Raw genomic sequence first — 15171 nt, forward strand, 5'->3', positions numbered from 1 at the left:
AGATAGTTATACGCTGTGATCTAAATACAATTAGCGCAAACAAATTATACAGACACAAGGTACAGTTGTTGCATATGCACGCACTCTGGATCCAGATCCCGGCATCAAAAATGAAACCTCCGTCAACAGCAAAGCAAAAAGACTAGCATCTAGTTTCAGAGAGCCTGCATATATACTCTTACAGGGATAGGCAATACAATAGAACAGTTTGGCATGATCCCATTGGTTCTTCTTCCTGGTTCTTCTGTTACAGTACAGTTCATAGGTCAATTCATATGGTCACATTCCAGCCTCCAACAGCTCTTTGTGTCCATTTTCCCGCTGCATAACAGATTAGACTGGCTGCATTACAGCATATATTTTAATGCCTAACTCTCTATGATCCATAACTTGCAGACACATGTTGCGATTTCTTCCCCGATGGAACCAGAAATATGCAAAGACACAGTGGTTTAGAATGACACCAAACACGGTCTGCTTATCATGTACTAAACCTTAGATATCAAATAACATGTATTTCACAACATTACTGATAATGAATAAAACCTTAAATATTAACCTTAATGCTAGGGAACCTTTTTATGTAAGTATGCAGTGTGTAAATATTGGGGTATTGGGAAAAGATGCTAGTTAGCGTTGTGCGACTACGTGTTTTGTGGAGTACACCGTGGTACGTGTTTTGCAGGGTTGATCATATTGTATGTTTCAGTGACTGTCTGTATTTATATAGTGAGGACTTTTAACATCTTTCTATTGCGAGGGAATCGCACGGCGCTAAATAATAGCATCACCATATGTACTTATAATGTGTGAGATTCGCTAAAATGGCGCTGGGCGGCCTGTCGCAAAATGGCGTCTTGTTGCCATTCGCAAAATGGCGTCGTGCAGATTTAATTTTAAACAGATTCTGTCTCAGCCAATTATCCAGCTTAGACAACAAGGTACCAACATCAGAAAAAAAGACGTTTCAATTACGGTTCAAGAGACTGGGGAGATACCGTTTCAGGAACATTGCGAATCCTCAAATTATTCCGTCCCTGTTTTCAAGATCCTCGTTTTTGTCTCTGAGAAACTCCACTTCACGATGCAAAAAGTCTGTCATGGGAGGCATCTTTCAAACCCTGGGAGAGCGATTCCGTCTTGGCTTCCACTGCTGAAGTACGTTTGGATAAAGAAGCAAGTTCTGCAAAGCACATCTTTTATTCTTCATAACCTCCACGGTCACTAGTAAACGCACCTAATAGTATTTAAATATGCATCTTTTGATTTGTTTGTATTTATCTGTATGGTTGGTGGATGCTTTTCCAGCATAATAAGGATTAAAAGTGGTAAATTATGACTTGTAAGTGGAATATAGTGCATTGTTACAAGATTCTGAACCATTCTAGTTCAGCCACCCAACAAGGCATGATAACAACTAAGCAAAGGAAGTGGGACTTGATGCCGAGTTATGGAAGGACAATCAGATGATGCATGTTTTACAATAGACAGGTAAAAGTATATTTAAATGCAGATGTGTCTTTACACATCTTTGCTGCAGTTATGCTAAAAAAGCCCCTCTTGGTGCGCCAGATCCTATGAGACTCTGCTACCACAGGGCATCTTTTTTGCGTCTTTTTTTTTTTTGCAGAAAATGTGTGCGCACCAGCAGACTGTGCTGATTCATTTGATATGCGACACTTGTATATTTACAGAATGTGCGACTGAGTCTCTAAATCTGTATACGAAGTGCTATAATGTAGCGATCGCAGTTTTTTTCATTCCATGTTCCATTGTGCTTCATATATAGAATGTGTGTATATGTATGTATGTATGTATTTGTATGTGTGTGTGTATGTGCATATATGATATATATATATATATATATATATATATATATCTCTAAATATATAAAAACTCTTACGAGCAGGGCCCTGTACCCTCTTGTGCTTCTCCCTACTTTAGTTTCATCTACTCATTACTCACCACTAGGGCACCTAACACTTGGTTGCTTATGCTCTGTTGCTTATCTGGGTGTTATCTTCGCTAATGTAGCAATATATATTATCCATGTCCTGGTCCTGTAGTGTATTGTTCTGTAAGTCGCTTGTCTACAACTTGTTTATGTACTTTGTAAGGCGCTGCAGAACATTTGTGGCACCATATAAATTGATGATGATGATGATAGTAATATAGACTCAGGTGCACACAAATTTACAAGAGTCGCCTATCAAATTAATCAGCACAGTCTGCTGGTGCTTCATAGTCGCCTAGCATTGCGACTTACATGCATTTTCAGCAAAAAAAAAGAGATGCCAGTACACTAGCACAATAGTCCAGGACCTGGCGGCTCACTCACGTCAGGCAAGTCGTGCAGGTGCCTGGTGTATTGGGGCTGGCTGTAGGAGGACACATCTGTATAAAGGAATTTTTTTACCCCAAGAAAAGGAATAGTTTGGAAATCAATACTGAACAAAATATTTAATGGCAAGTGTTTTTTATTCTTTCAAATATAATTCAAATGTAGGCAGATTTTAGAATCTGGCTGCAAATTTTTAAGGGGTAGAAATGCAAGAATGTCTTTGATTGTAGTGCAATACTGCATGTTCATGCTGATTTATAGATGGGCTAAACTGTAACCCTTCGCAAATCCTAAATGAGGTGTGTAGTTTACATTTTCCCCCTGCAACACAAAATAGGTTTTCCTGTTTTGTCCTCCTAACCCACCTCATATGACCAGACCAATTTTAATTTATTAAAAAAAAAAAAAGTACCTGCTGTAAGTGAATTATAGCTTAATTTGAATGCTTTTGTTTTTTAAAGCACATTTTCTATTTTCACTATTTCAAGAGACAAAATTTATAGCAGCCTGTACTGATAGACCAAGGGAAAATGGTAATTAACGGCTTTCTTTCAGCCTGCCACAGTGACTTATTTTAAAAAAATTGTTAAAGAATTTTCATTTGTATTTGCTTTTGAAATAGAATCGAAACAAAGGTGATCTCTTTCAGTGCCATATGGTTTTAAGCTATTTCCTTTTTATGTGGACAACTTTTCTAATTCACTGGCAAAATAATTCTTTTATATAGCATTTATTCTTTTCTTTATTTTAAAGGATAGGTTAGCCGTTTCTGTTTCTAGAACAATGTTTAGTTCCTGTTTTGATTTAAGCTGCCATTTTACCAGACACATCTCTGATTGCTAAATGTTGTTTAAATTATCCAAAATCAACTTGTCATTGTAAGTTTCTGAAAACAAAAATGGATTGGTTACCAGTTTAATTACATTTTTTATTATGTAGCTATATTTACGCACAGGATTGTTTACTGCTGTCCCACAAAAAATGTGTCATCAGTTGACAGTTACAATTTGGCCTATTTAGCTAGCCACAAATCATATGGAATGTTTCTCAAATTTATAAAAATGAGAACCTTTGCTTATGTTGCTTTATTTTTTGGTATTAATAGCCTGTGAAATTAGATTCTTATTTTCTACTCGAACCTTAGCAGGTGAACTAGGAATGTTTTTGTAACCCAGTTTGATTTTAAATGTTCATTTTTTAATGTGTGTTTTTTGGTGATCTAATTTGCATCACTTTATTTTTATATCGTACATGTTTAATTTTTATTTTATTATAAAATAAACAAAAATATCTAATGCGCTTCAAGGATGGGTGCAGATTAGTTCATAAGTGGAAACCATAATATAGAAACAGAAAAAAAAAAAAAAACAACTATCAAACAAGCACCCTCTGGTTTAGGATGAGTACAATGTGTATTGCACTACAGTAGTTAAAAACAAAATCCTTCATTTGAGTCAAGCAATTCCACAATTAAGGATGATAGTGATTTATGTTAACTTCAGTGCGGAAACTTACACATTAGTGTAAGTATTAACATAAGTCACTATCATCCCTTATTGTGTAATTCCATGACCCAAATTAGGAATTAACTTTTAATGATAATAGTTGTGCTGTCACTTGGTCATTAGTTGTTTTGTCATTTTATGTGTTGTTACATGTTTAAAAATAAGTAATTCCCAGTGTTCTCATTTGTTAAGCAAATAACAAAACTGGTAAAAGATACAGCCTCTTTGTTAGGTTTACACAATTAATAGACTACACAGCTAAATTCCTGATATTTAACGTCTAACTCAGAAGATGCAATTCAATTATTGATGATGTGCTGGAATGTGTACATTGCTGCGAGTTATGGTATAGCAACCGCTATGAGGTGTAATGTTGATGGCAACGAGTTGCTGAAGAAACAATCTGAAGGACGGCAACTTGTGGCCATTGTTAAGAATTAAATTGCCACAAAGCAGCGATACCAATTATGTGCATTTTATTGTAGGTGTGGTCATCTAACAGGAGGTTTCTATATACATGGTAAGTTTGTGGATAAACCTGTGGTTACTGAGGTCATTTTTGATGTGCCCGTTTGCTATGGTTACACCAATTTGTACTGCACATGACCATTATAATAGACTAAGGGAGGAATTCAGGGATCAACTGGCCCGTGGTAAATTACCACGGGCCAGTTGATCCCTCAGGGCTATCCAATTGCCCCCAAAGTCAGCCCACAGGCTGTACTTAACGCTAAGACCCGAAAAGATGTACGCAATAATTAGCCTGTTGTTGGGCGAACCAGTGGCACAGGTCTGGGAACTTTTTCCGGAATATATGTTTTAACGTCCGATAACAGATAATTTTCGGGTGAGAAAAAAGGGCTGTAATTGAATAGTCCCGGGCATGAGAGCCCAAGACTACCACCTTTTTTCACCACCAATAAATTATCGGGGCAAATTGAATTCCCCCCTAACTCTGTGTCCATATGCAAATCTGATATGTGCCACATTATGCTTGGAAAGGTGGAATGGGGTATGCAAATGTAGTCCAAGTACAGTCAAAATGATAATCCTGATTTCTATGATTTGCTATGTGAAATGTAATGAATGTTTCTTGTTGCGAGATGTGTACTTTGAAAGGCAATCTCTCAAAGTTCAATCCCAGCTGCCGGTACTGCGTTGATTCTGCTATTGTTCTCAGTAAGCAGCTGAGAAAAATGCTGTCTATTGGAGAACATAAGGCTTTCTGTGATCTTGATTTTCATATGAACAAGTCTTTCGTGAGCATTCACCTGCGGTTTTTGACAAACTTTGAGAGACACCCACCCAGTGGTGAGTCGATTCGGAAGTGGTATTCACAATTTCAAGACACAGGCTGCATATGCAAGCGGCAATTGACTTGGGCATCTTTCAATAGGGGAAGAAGCATTGGAACATGTGTGAGCAAATTTCGCAATGAACCCTCAGAAATCCACCTACTGAGCAGGCCGAGAACTTTGTATCCCACAGAGAACTGTATGGTGGACTCTACAGAAACGTTAGCAAATGAGACCCTACTGACTGCAGATGCTGCAAGCTCTGAAGAACAGTGACTTAGACCTGCGAGCGTCTGTATGTGACAAACTGCTTGGGCTAGTAGAAGAGGACAATTTCCCTGGAAAGTTGTTTTGTTTTAGTGATGAAGCCGCATTCCATATTTCAGGGAAAGTGAATAAACTTGAAGTGAGAGTTTGCGGTACTGAAAATACCCACACATTCGTGCAACACAAAAGTGATTCCCCCAAAGACAAACTTTTTGTGTAATTTCTAATCTTTTTATTCGCTGAAGCCACTGTGACAAGAGCTACCTACCTTGGCATGCTGGAACTATGGCTCCTCCCACAGCTGGAAGGAGACACTGCCATCTTGTGGTATCTTCCAGGAAGGCAATGTCCCCATTCACATAACTTGTATAGTGGTCCAGTGATTTGATCAATATAACACTGATATCCATATGTTATGGCATTCAGCTATTTTATTACAAATGCACCGATAATTGTACTGTGTGTGCAACCGACCGATGCTAAAATATTGACTGGTCTGGCATGCCGGATCGTCTTGCGTGCATGTCCGATGTGATAATCTGTAATTTAAACGTCGGCTGCATCGCGGGCAGTGTATGCCTAGCTGTGACCGACAAACAGACTGTTCCCCTTTTCCTTCACAGGAACCCACAGGACCCAGTTTGGGAACCACTGCCCTAATCAAAGCTTGTTTAAAATCAGCTGTGAAGTCAGTTTACTATCATAATAGCCAAAATAAATTAGCATATTTTAGGAGGGGGAAAAAAGGTCTAAATGTAATAGTAACACTGTTGTGCTTATTAATATGAAATTCCTGTCATTGGCCCTCATTCAGAGCCGCTCGTTAGCGGCAGTACGCTCGTTCCGAGCGATGTTTGCACATCTGCGCATGCGTACGGTTTTTAGTACGCATGCGCGAACCAGTCAGTGCGGCCAAAAATCGTTTGTACGCTATATAGCGAGTGCCTGCTATTTTGAGTGACAGAATGAGGCGTATGTGGGTGGTAACAGGGGAAGGTGCTTGAAAATGGGGAGTGGAGATCCGAACGCAGGCGTGCTTAAAGGTCAAAACGGGCGTATTATGGGTGTGCATAATTAATACAGCAGCGTCATTGACCACGTCACTGGGTTATTTTATAGCCAGAACTGCTCGCAAATTTGTGGTAGCAAACACCAACCACAAGAATAGCGAGCAGTTCATACGCTGCTCGATGTATTCGATTAATCTAATAAATAGCGGACATGACGTATGGTGCGAGCGGCCAGGGGGCGTTTTTAACAAATAAACGAGCGTATGTTTTGCTCGCTCGTTCAGACTTAGAGGTGTGAACAGACTGCAATTTGCGAACGGATCATTTGAATAGCCACCCCTTGTTTTTGAACGAACGACCGCAAATAGCGAACGGCTCTGAATGAGGGCCCTTGACCGCAAACAGCTGTACATATGAGCAAAAGCTGATAGGTAAAATACACCAGTTGGTTAGATTGTGCTATTTTCCTAAAATATAATCCTCTAAATTCCATAACTTTTTTTTTTTTTGTCTGGCCTTTCATGGCTTCCAAGTTTTTTATTACACTATGGGTCTGATTCTGAGATTTACGCTGTATACTTTCACGGATCGCCATTGCTAATATATGCTAATGCCATCTAGAGCTTAGCTGAGCCTAGGGACGCCCACTTCTGCCATTTCATATCTGCCCGACTAAGTACAACAGTATAAACATTGATGCCATCGACGCACATCAGGCAGCCATGTAGCATGCAAGTCAAGTCTGACCAGCTGTAAACACTGCATCTCTGCTGACTGTCAGACACATCTGCGTTTTTGTATCACCCCTCGTTACCACCCCAAACCGCTGACTACCTGTCACTCACCTTGCAAGTGGTTACAATGTACGAGCATAATCACAATGCAATCGCTGTGCATGCGCAGTGAGGTGGTCATGCAGTAACAATAGCAAACAATTGCTCAATTTGCGAAAATATCGGCATTGCAACAGTCTCTGAATCTGGCCCTCTGTCCTTATCACGTGCATTGATTCCTCTGCCGGGCATACGTAGTTACTGACATTGTTAAATAGATCTGTCTTGCTTTTTCTCTCTGTCACCAACAGCTGAACTATGTATACCAGCATGCCCTGACACACGTTTGCTGTTAGAGCGTGCTTGGGTGTGTAGTTCCACAGCAACTGGAGTGCCATACATTACCTATGCCTGTCACAGTGTATTGTCATAGTACACCATGCCTGCATTTATAAGCTGCTTTTTAAATGTTTTTTTTTTTGTAGCCCTTCAAACAATTCTCGGATTGTGACTCTCCTATCGCAGCTGGAGAAAATCAACACTGAATCGTCAGCCTTGGATCCAGATAATGCCAGATTTGTCACAGCAAAAATCCTGCACTTGACACAAACCCAAGGTAGGATTATATTAGCGATGACTGACTGATAAAATAGCAATACTAAACTGATTTTGTGTGCACATGTAATGTAATGAATAACATTGAAGCATAAAACATTCTGACAACTTTATTATATCCATAGTAAAGAGATTCTGATATTTGCAGGTAAAGGATTTAGTTGAACTAATCCTAAATAATCACTGATGTATCTCACTACCGTTTAATGGTAGATGTTTGAAGAGTCCTCACTCACACTGCACTGTGTCTCCTTGATATTTTATATCTCTAACTCAGGACTATGCAGAATACATTTGCATTATGTATCCAATTAGAAGAGATGGATAGGACATGCCTGAATTCAGTCAAAAGTTTTGATTGTACTAATATTCTTGCATTTGAGTACTGTTCTAAAATGTTACATCAATTGCACCTTGTACTTTCTAGAATTGCACACTTTTGGCATTAAAAGGAACAATTGGCTTCTGGAACAAACCATGTTGTAATATAAGGGGTGCAAATGCATATTTTTATTTTTTTTTCATGCAGGGAAAATACTGCCTGTTTTTGCATGTAATGAACAAATACTGGGCAGCTTCATTTTTACACCGATATTTAGTATTAAGCTAGAACACCCCTTCCCATCTATAAATATCTCTGCAAATTTTAGATCAGCCCCACCTTTTTTATGCCCTTACTCTTAAGGCACACATCCACTAGATGACAGGCAAAAGACTGCACGATTACGACATTGTAATCATGCAGTCGTTTATCTGTTCGTGATGTGCCTTCACTGAACGAGCAATCGTTCAGTGAAGGCACATCTATCATCTGCAAACATGTTGAACATGACGTTATCATCTGGTTGTACAACATATTTGTACGATGATAGATGTCTCAACGACCAACGATTTTCAAACAATGTCAAAATGATTATTGAATGATCGAACAATATCGTTATCGTTCATTCGCTCAATTTGATCGTCTAGTGGACGTGCGCCGTAACTGAAAAGGCCGTTGCCTCATATTGTATTCTTGGCTGTCTGGAAGAGGAAATTACTGACCAAAAGCAAAAACTACAATTTTTTTAAACTTCTCATTCGGTGATTCTTTATTTTAATAAATACAAATCTCAACATCCACCAGCAGTGATGAGAATTAAGCAAACAAGTATACACTGTTTTATAACATATAATAAACACCACACAGGTATTATTAATACTCTGTATCCCCATCTAAAAGTGATACTTTCAAACCTACAATTAGGGATGTGCAGGCTCGGATAGGTTCAAATTTGCACGCCGAGTTCGGATTTTTCCCTCCAAAAAACGGGACTCAGAAAGGGGCAAAACGTCATCTTGCATGGACAAACATCATCATTCCTGTACTTGTTTACTACGTGCAACGAGGTTATCAATTTCTGAGTAAGGTCAGACCTGTTGTAATTGTGCGTGAGGGGTTGATGTTACTCGATGTTCCAGTTGTACACGCAGGATTACAAAGTATTATGGATGTGTGAAAGCGGTAGTGGGCGTCTCTATGCTGGCTTTGGGCATCTCTATAATAGCTTTGCGATTGCAGTCATTAATATATTTCGCAACAGTCCTGCGTTCGTAATCGCAGCTGCGATCGCAGTAGCGATCCATAAGGAATTAGGCCCATACAGTAGTGTAGAACCTTTTAACTATGTTACCATGAAATTAACATCATGGGGGGGGAAAATATAATGGGGTTTGAATTCTGGCGAGTTATAGTTTGCTGCAAGTTCTTCCATTGCTAAAAATGATTGTTTAATTATTGGAGAAGTCGACTCGGGGCTAAAAAACAGAATTTTAAATTTCACAGAGACTCCAGAGTCATTATTTCTCAATTACCCAGTCTTTTTTTGTACGCAAAATTAAATTGATGCCTGTTGTCTCTGCCTTTGGATCCTGCCACCCTGTACTACCGTGTTTCCCCGATAATAAGACCTACCCTGAAAATAATCCCTACCCTTACTTTTGTAGCCTGGTCTAAAATAAGCCCTACCCCGAAAATAAGACCTACCTTATTCTCTTTTTGAGCTGGGAACACTGCAGAGACCAGCGTTCCCAGTCATGCAGTGACGTCACCCGCGCGCTGAGGATCCTGTGCGGCCGCGCCTGCTGGATCATATTAGATCCAGTCAGCACGCAAGTGAGAGGGACATCCCGGACGGCGGCGACTCAGGTAAGTACCGTACTGTACTGCAATAAGGGGGCCTGCATGAAGGACACTGCTACAGGGGGGGGGGCTGCATAAGGGGCACTGCTACACAAGGGAGGCTGCATAAGGGGCACTGCTACAGGGGGGGGGCCTGCATAAGGGGCACTGCTACAGGGGGGGGGCCTGCATAAGGGGCACTGCTACAGGGGGGCCTGCATAAGGGGCACTGCTACAGGGGGGCCTGCATAGGGGGCACTGCTGTCAATGTTAGTTAAAATAAGACCTACCCCAAAAATAAGCCCTATGGTGTTTTTTGGAACCAAAAAAAAAATAAGACAGTGTCTTATTATCGGGGAAACACGGTAGTTCAGATTATTTTGATGTCCTCAGAAAAGTAATTTACTTTCCAAGTTACTCATTCTGATGTTATGTCAAGGACTACAATGTCATACATCTTTTGTCAATCAGCACACTAATGTGATACTGATGTTTGTGAAACCATACAGCTTGCATGCATCAAAGATTAGCTGATTATTTTACCAGTGTTAAACCACAAACGCAAGGGCATATTTATAATGGGTGCAGGGTGTGCGGTGCACATGGGCCCCCGAGTCCGGGGGGGCCCGCACCGCACACCCTGCACCCATATACGCTAATACTTACCTCTCCAAGGTCCCGTGTCGGCTGCCTCAGCGATGCACAAAATGCCGGAAAATGGCCGCCGTGGCGATTTTCCCGGTGTTTTGTGCATGCGCAGTAGGAAATCACCAGGAAAATGGCCGCCGTGCCATTTCCCCAGTGTTCTGCGCATGCTCAGTAGACACTGGGCACACTCTAGTGCCCAGAGTCTAAAGCTACTGTCTACTGGGGACTGAACATGGGCCCCCTCTTCTCTTGATACACCGCTGCACAAACGGGTGATTTATTTACCACCACACTATATTCCATCTCGTGACGACTGTTTCCAATGAGTGAGAAAACACAATATAATATAATAATCTTGGAAGAAGCAATTCTCAATATAAAACAAAATAAACAATCCATATGGTCAATTCTTGTTGGTGTTTAGTATGGGATGTAGTTAGTATGCCGGTGGACGGGATGCTGGGCGTCGAAGTCCCAACACCAAAAGCACGACCCGGGACTAAAGATGGGCTTCGAAATCCGTCACGACACCAGTCTCAATCCCTACCTCGGAATCGCGACAGCTGCCATGCCGATTGAAGGTACACCGGGGCGTCTTGGCTGTTAGCTGCACAAAGGGGGTGGGGGGTGTGTGGGCGTTAGGTTAAGGCACAACAGTGGGGTTAGGCTTCGGAGGGGGAGGTTAGGGTTAGACACCACGGGTGGGGGGGGGGGGTTAGGCACTAATGTGGTTAGGTTTAGGCACCACAGAGGGAGGATAAGGGTGCGGGGTGGGAAGGTTTACAGTTCAGAAAGGGAGGTTTAGGGGGAGAAGGGGGAGGGTTAGTATACTTACCCATACCCTGTCGGGAGACCGAGCAATGGAATGCCGCTGTCGGCATTTTGACAGCAGGTATCCCAACTGCCGGTATTTCATTCCCAACCTGTTTAGTATATCTCATACTCTGATTTAAATAGTTTTATTATTTTCTCTCTTTATAACCTTTTGTTAAGTATTTTTCTGTTACTTCTTTTAAACTCTGCAAAAGACTTTGGAAAATGACAGAGAGGTGTAACTAAGGTGTAGTATGCCCACAATGATTTTGCCATTATGATGAAATGATTTCTCAAACACTCAACTGCAGGGAATAGAAAACAGCTTCTCTCCTTCTCTTTTTCTTTCTCGCTCTTGTGTGCACTCTTTCTATCTTGTGTGCACTCTTTTGTGCGCTCCATAGTGTGCTCTGTCATGCGTGTGCTCTCTCTTGTGTGCTTTCTTTTGTGTGCTCTGTCAGGCATGTACTCTCTTGTGTTCTCTCTCGTGCGCACCTGCGTGCTCTCTGTTTCGCTCCCGCGCACAGTCAGGTTTTAACATATCCTGTCATTTATCTGAAGAAATATGTGGAAGAAAGAAATGAAATAATCTAGCGCATTAACTTTAAAAAATGGATTTAATCCACTCCATCAGATGCGCTTAAAATTTTGCAATAAAAACAAGGCTTTCAAATATTTCACAGATTACCTCCAAGAGCGTAGGAAGTCTTCCAATGCCATATAGATATACAAGGTGCTATTAAGTCCCAGGAAACCTGTAAATACAGGTAGAGTAGTCCCTAATTGTTGATATGAGTTCCATATTCCTATTATTCAATTAGTGTGTCTTAGTTAGGTCCCTTATTTCAATATGGTGTGTCACGGCCAGGGTTTCTCGGTATGGTAGTCATCGGGTATTACCTGTGAGGTCTCTGGCAGCGGTGCTGGTGTTTGCCGAGGGGCATTGGCTGCACCTGGTTCTGTCCGGGCACATTGTCACTAGGCCTGGTGTGGTCTGGCGGTGTTTCCGTCCCCTTGGCATGGGTGCCGCCATCTTGCCTGCGGCCATGTGATTCCAGCTGTCCAGTCCTGGTGGGTCATGCGCTCATTCCAGCCAGTCACGGCGCGGCACTGAGTATTTAGGAAGGTCTAGAGCCTTCCTTCCTTTGCTAGTGCAACGTGTTTCTCAGCTGCGGCTGAGAGAGAGTACCTGTGCCTTACCTGCCTGCTTGTTATACGCTTCTAGCCTGAACCTTGCATGCTCCAACCTGCTGGACTTACCCTGCACCCACCACATACCTTTTCACCTGCCTGAGTCCCCGAACCTGCTGTTCCCTGCACCTTGCCTCCCTTCACTCCCAGCTGGACTTCATTACCTCAACCTGCATTTGTTACAGCTCACCATACCTGCACTCGTTACAGCTCTTCATTCCTGCATTCAGTTATAGCTCATCATATCTGCATTCTGTTACAGCTCACCATATTTGTTTACTGGACTGTTCCTGCCTGTCGCTATCTGGACATTTCCCATTAACCCCCACTACAGTTATCAAGTGCACTTTAGTGCTATACCTGGACTCTTTATTTGCCATTCCCATGTCTTCTAAGTCACTTATTAAAAACTCCACTTTTTCATTTAAGTCTGCTTCTGTGTCTGCTCCTATCACCACCCCGGGTCCACAATAAATTAAGAACCTCACAGTTTGCACTGGCCCCATGGATCCGGCCACGGAACAGGAGTCAGGAGTGGATTTATTTTGCTGTATTGCTGGTCGTTTAGAAAACCTGGAAGCTATGCAACATCAAATGGCCCAGTTCCTACAGGAGATGTCTAAACGCCAAGATAATCTGCAAACCTCGTTTAACACCCCTGGCTTATCAGCAACTACACCTCCTCCTGTGCCTGGTAATACAGGGACCAGGGTATCCCCTCGTCTACATTTACCCATGCCAAGCAAATTTGGCTGCGATCCTAAGCTCTGTCGTGGTTTTTTAAATCAGTGTGATATACACTTTACGTTATAACCTGATAACTTCCCCACCGCTAGAACTAAAGTGGCATACATCGTGTCTTTGCTGACCGGCTCGGCTTTGGATTGGGCCTCCCCACTCTGGGAGCATTCAGACTCGCTGCTGGATAACTATACAGATTTTGTATCTTCATTCAGGAGGATTTTCGATGAACCTGGACGCACAGTGTCAGCATCGTCCAGCATCATGACCCTGAGACAAGGAACCCGTCCTGTCAGCCAATATGTCGTACAGTTTCAAATCTTGGCATCGGAGCTTAAGTGGAATGAGGAGGCCCTCACCTCAGCCTATTGGAATGGCCTTTCCGACCGATTAAAAGATGATCTGATTACCTGAGAGTTCCCTACCAATTTAAATATGATCTCACTCTGCAACAAAATTGACCTATGCTTCAGAGAACGTAAGGCTGAAAAAACACAGATCTGACCGGCAAAGGTCATTTACGTCTCCCTTGCCTAACCGTCCACCCCATCCTCCTATAGATGAGGAGCCCATGCAGGTGAACCAAACCCATCTCTCCAAAGAGGAACGTGTCAGAGAAGGATGCTAAAAAACCTCTGTCTGTACTGCGGAGATTCGGGTCTCCTGGTGGCCTTCTGCTCCCGCAAGTCGGGAAACACCCGTTCCTAACTGACCTCGGGGACATCAAGTTAGGATTTATGTGCCCGTCCCCAAATACTAAAGATTTCAAGATTTTCTTAGCTTTGGATCTCAAGCCCAAACCTGTCTTCGTCTCTGCTCTATTAGACTCTGGAGCAGCCGGAAACTTCATGACTTCCAGCCTAGTTGATAAACTACAGATTCCTTGTTCGTCTCTCAAGCAAGCAATCTCTCTGACTTCTGTAGATGGACGTCCTCTAGCTAAAAGAGTGGTCACCAAGGAAACTCAACCAGTATTAGTTCGTGTTGGGGCACTCCACTCCGAGTCTTTAAAGTTCTTAGTGATACCAGAGGCTTCTCAAGAAATCATCTTGGGACTACCCTGGTTACACCAACATAATCCCAGGATAGACTGGTGGTGTTCAATGCAGATTCTTTCATGGGGAACTGACTGTCAGAAATCCTGTCTTCCCAAAATACGACCTGTAAGAAAGACAGCTTCATTATCATCTCCAGCTATACCCGAGGAGTACCAGATGTTCTCTGATGTTTTTTCCGAGCAACAGGCGAAAGTCTTACCTCCCCACAGAGAATGGGACTGTCTTTTCGAGCTGCTGCCTGACAAGATGCCACCCCGTGGTCGCACCTATCCTCTAACCGTGCCTGAGACTCAAGCCATATCAGAGTACATCCAGGACAACCTAGCAAAGGGGTTTATTCGACCTTCCACCTCTCCCACTGGAGCCGGCTTCTTTTTCGTTGGCAAGAAAGATTGAAGCCTAAGACCTGTTGTACATCTCGGTTTTAGTTTACCTGGACGATATATTGATTTTTTTCGTCTTCTGTAACAAAACATCATGAACATGTGAAGGAAGTATTGTCCCGTCTGAGTAAGAACCACCTTTACTGCAAACTGGAGAAATGTGTCTTTGGGGTTCCCAGTGTGCCATTCCTTGGTTACGTCATCTCTGGCTCCAGTCTAGGAATGGACCCCAAGAAGGTGCAGGCAATTTTGGATTGGTCCCGTCCTCAAACTTTGAAAGCCATTCAGAGATTGCTTGGGTTCGCCAACTACTATAGACGTTTTATTAAAGGATTTTCATAATTATTGGCTCCCATTACCGCGTTAACCC

The 15171-nt window shown here is 42.1% G+C and overlaps 1 protein-coding gene across 3 annotated transcripts in view; it reads left to right on the forward strand.

Moving 5' to 3' along the window:
- AGTPBP1 (ATP/GTP binding carboxypeptidase 1) overlaps nt 1-15171 on the forward strand; it is a 198390-nt gene that overhangs the window by 48769 nt on the left and 134450 nt on the right. For 2 of the 3 annotated variants that reach the window (XM_088470094.1, XM_088470093.1), the window contains exon 3: nt 7677-7807. In XM_088470094.1, coding sequence (XP_088326220.1) covers nt 7677-7807 — 131 coding nt within the window. Of the gene's footprint in view, nt 1-4331; nt 4367-7676; nt 7808-15171 lie in introns of all 3 variants that reach the window. The other variant, XM_088470092.1, reaches the window with a different exon arrangement.

This window comes from Taudactylus pleione, unplaced genomic scaffold (genome assembly GCF_031769625.1).
Source record: "Taudactylus pleione unplaced genomic scaffold, aTauple2 ptg000095l, whole genome shotgun sequence".
Lineage (NCBI taxonomy): Eukaryota > Metazoa > Chordata > Amphibia > Anura > Myobatrachidae > Taudactylus > Taudactylus pleione.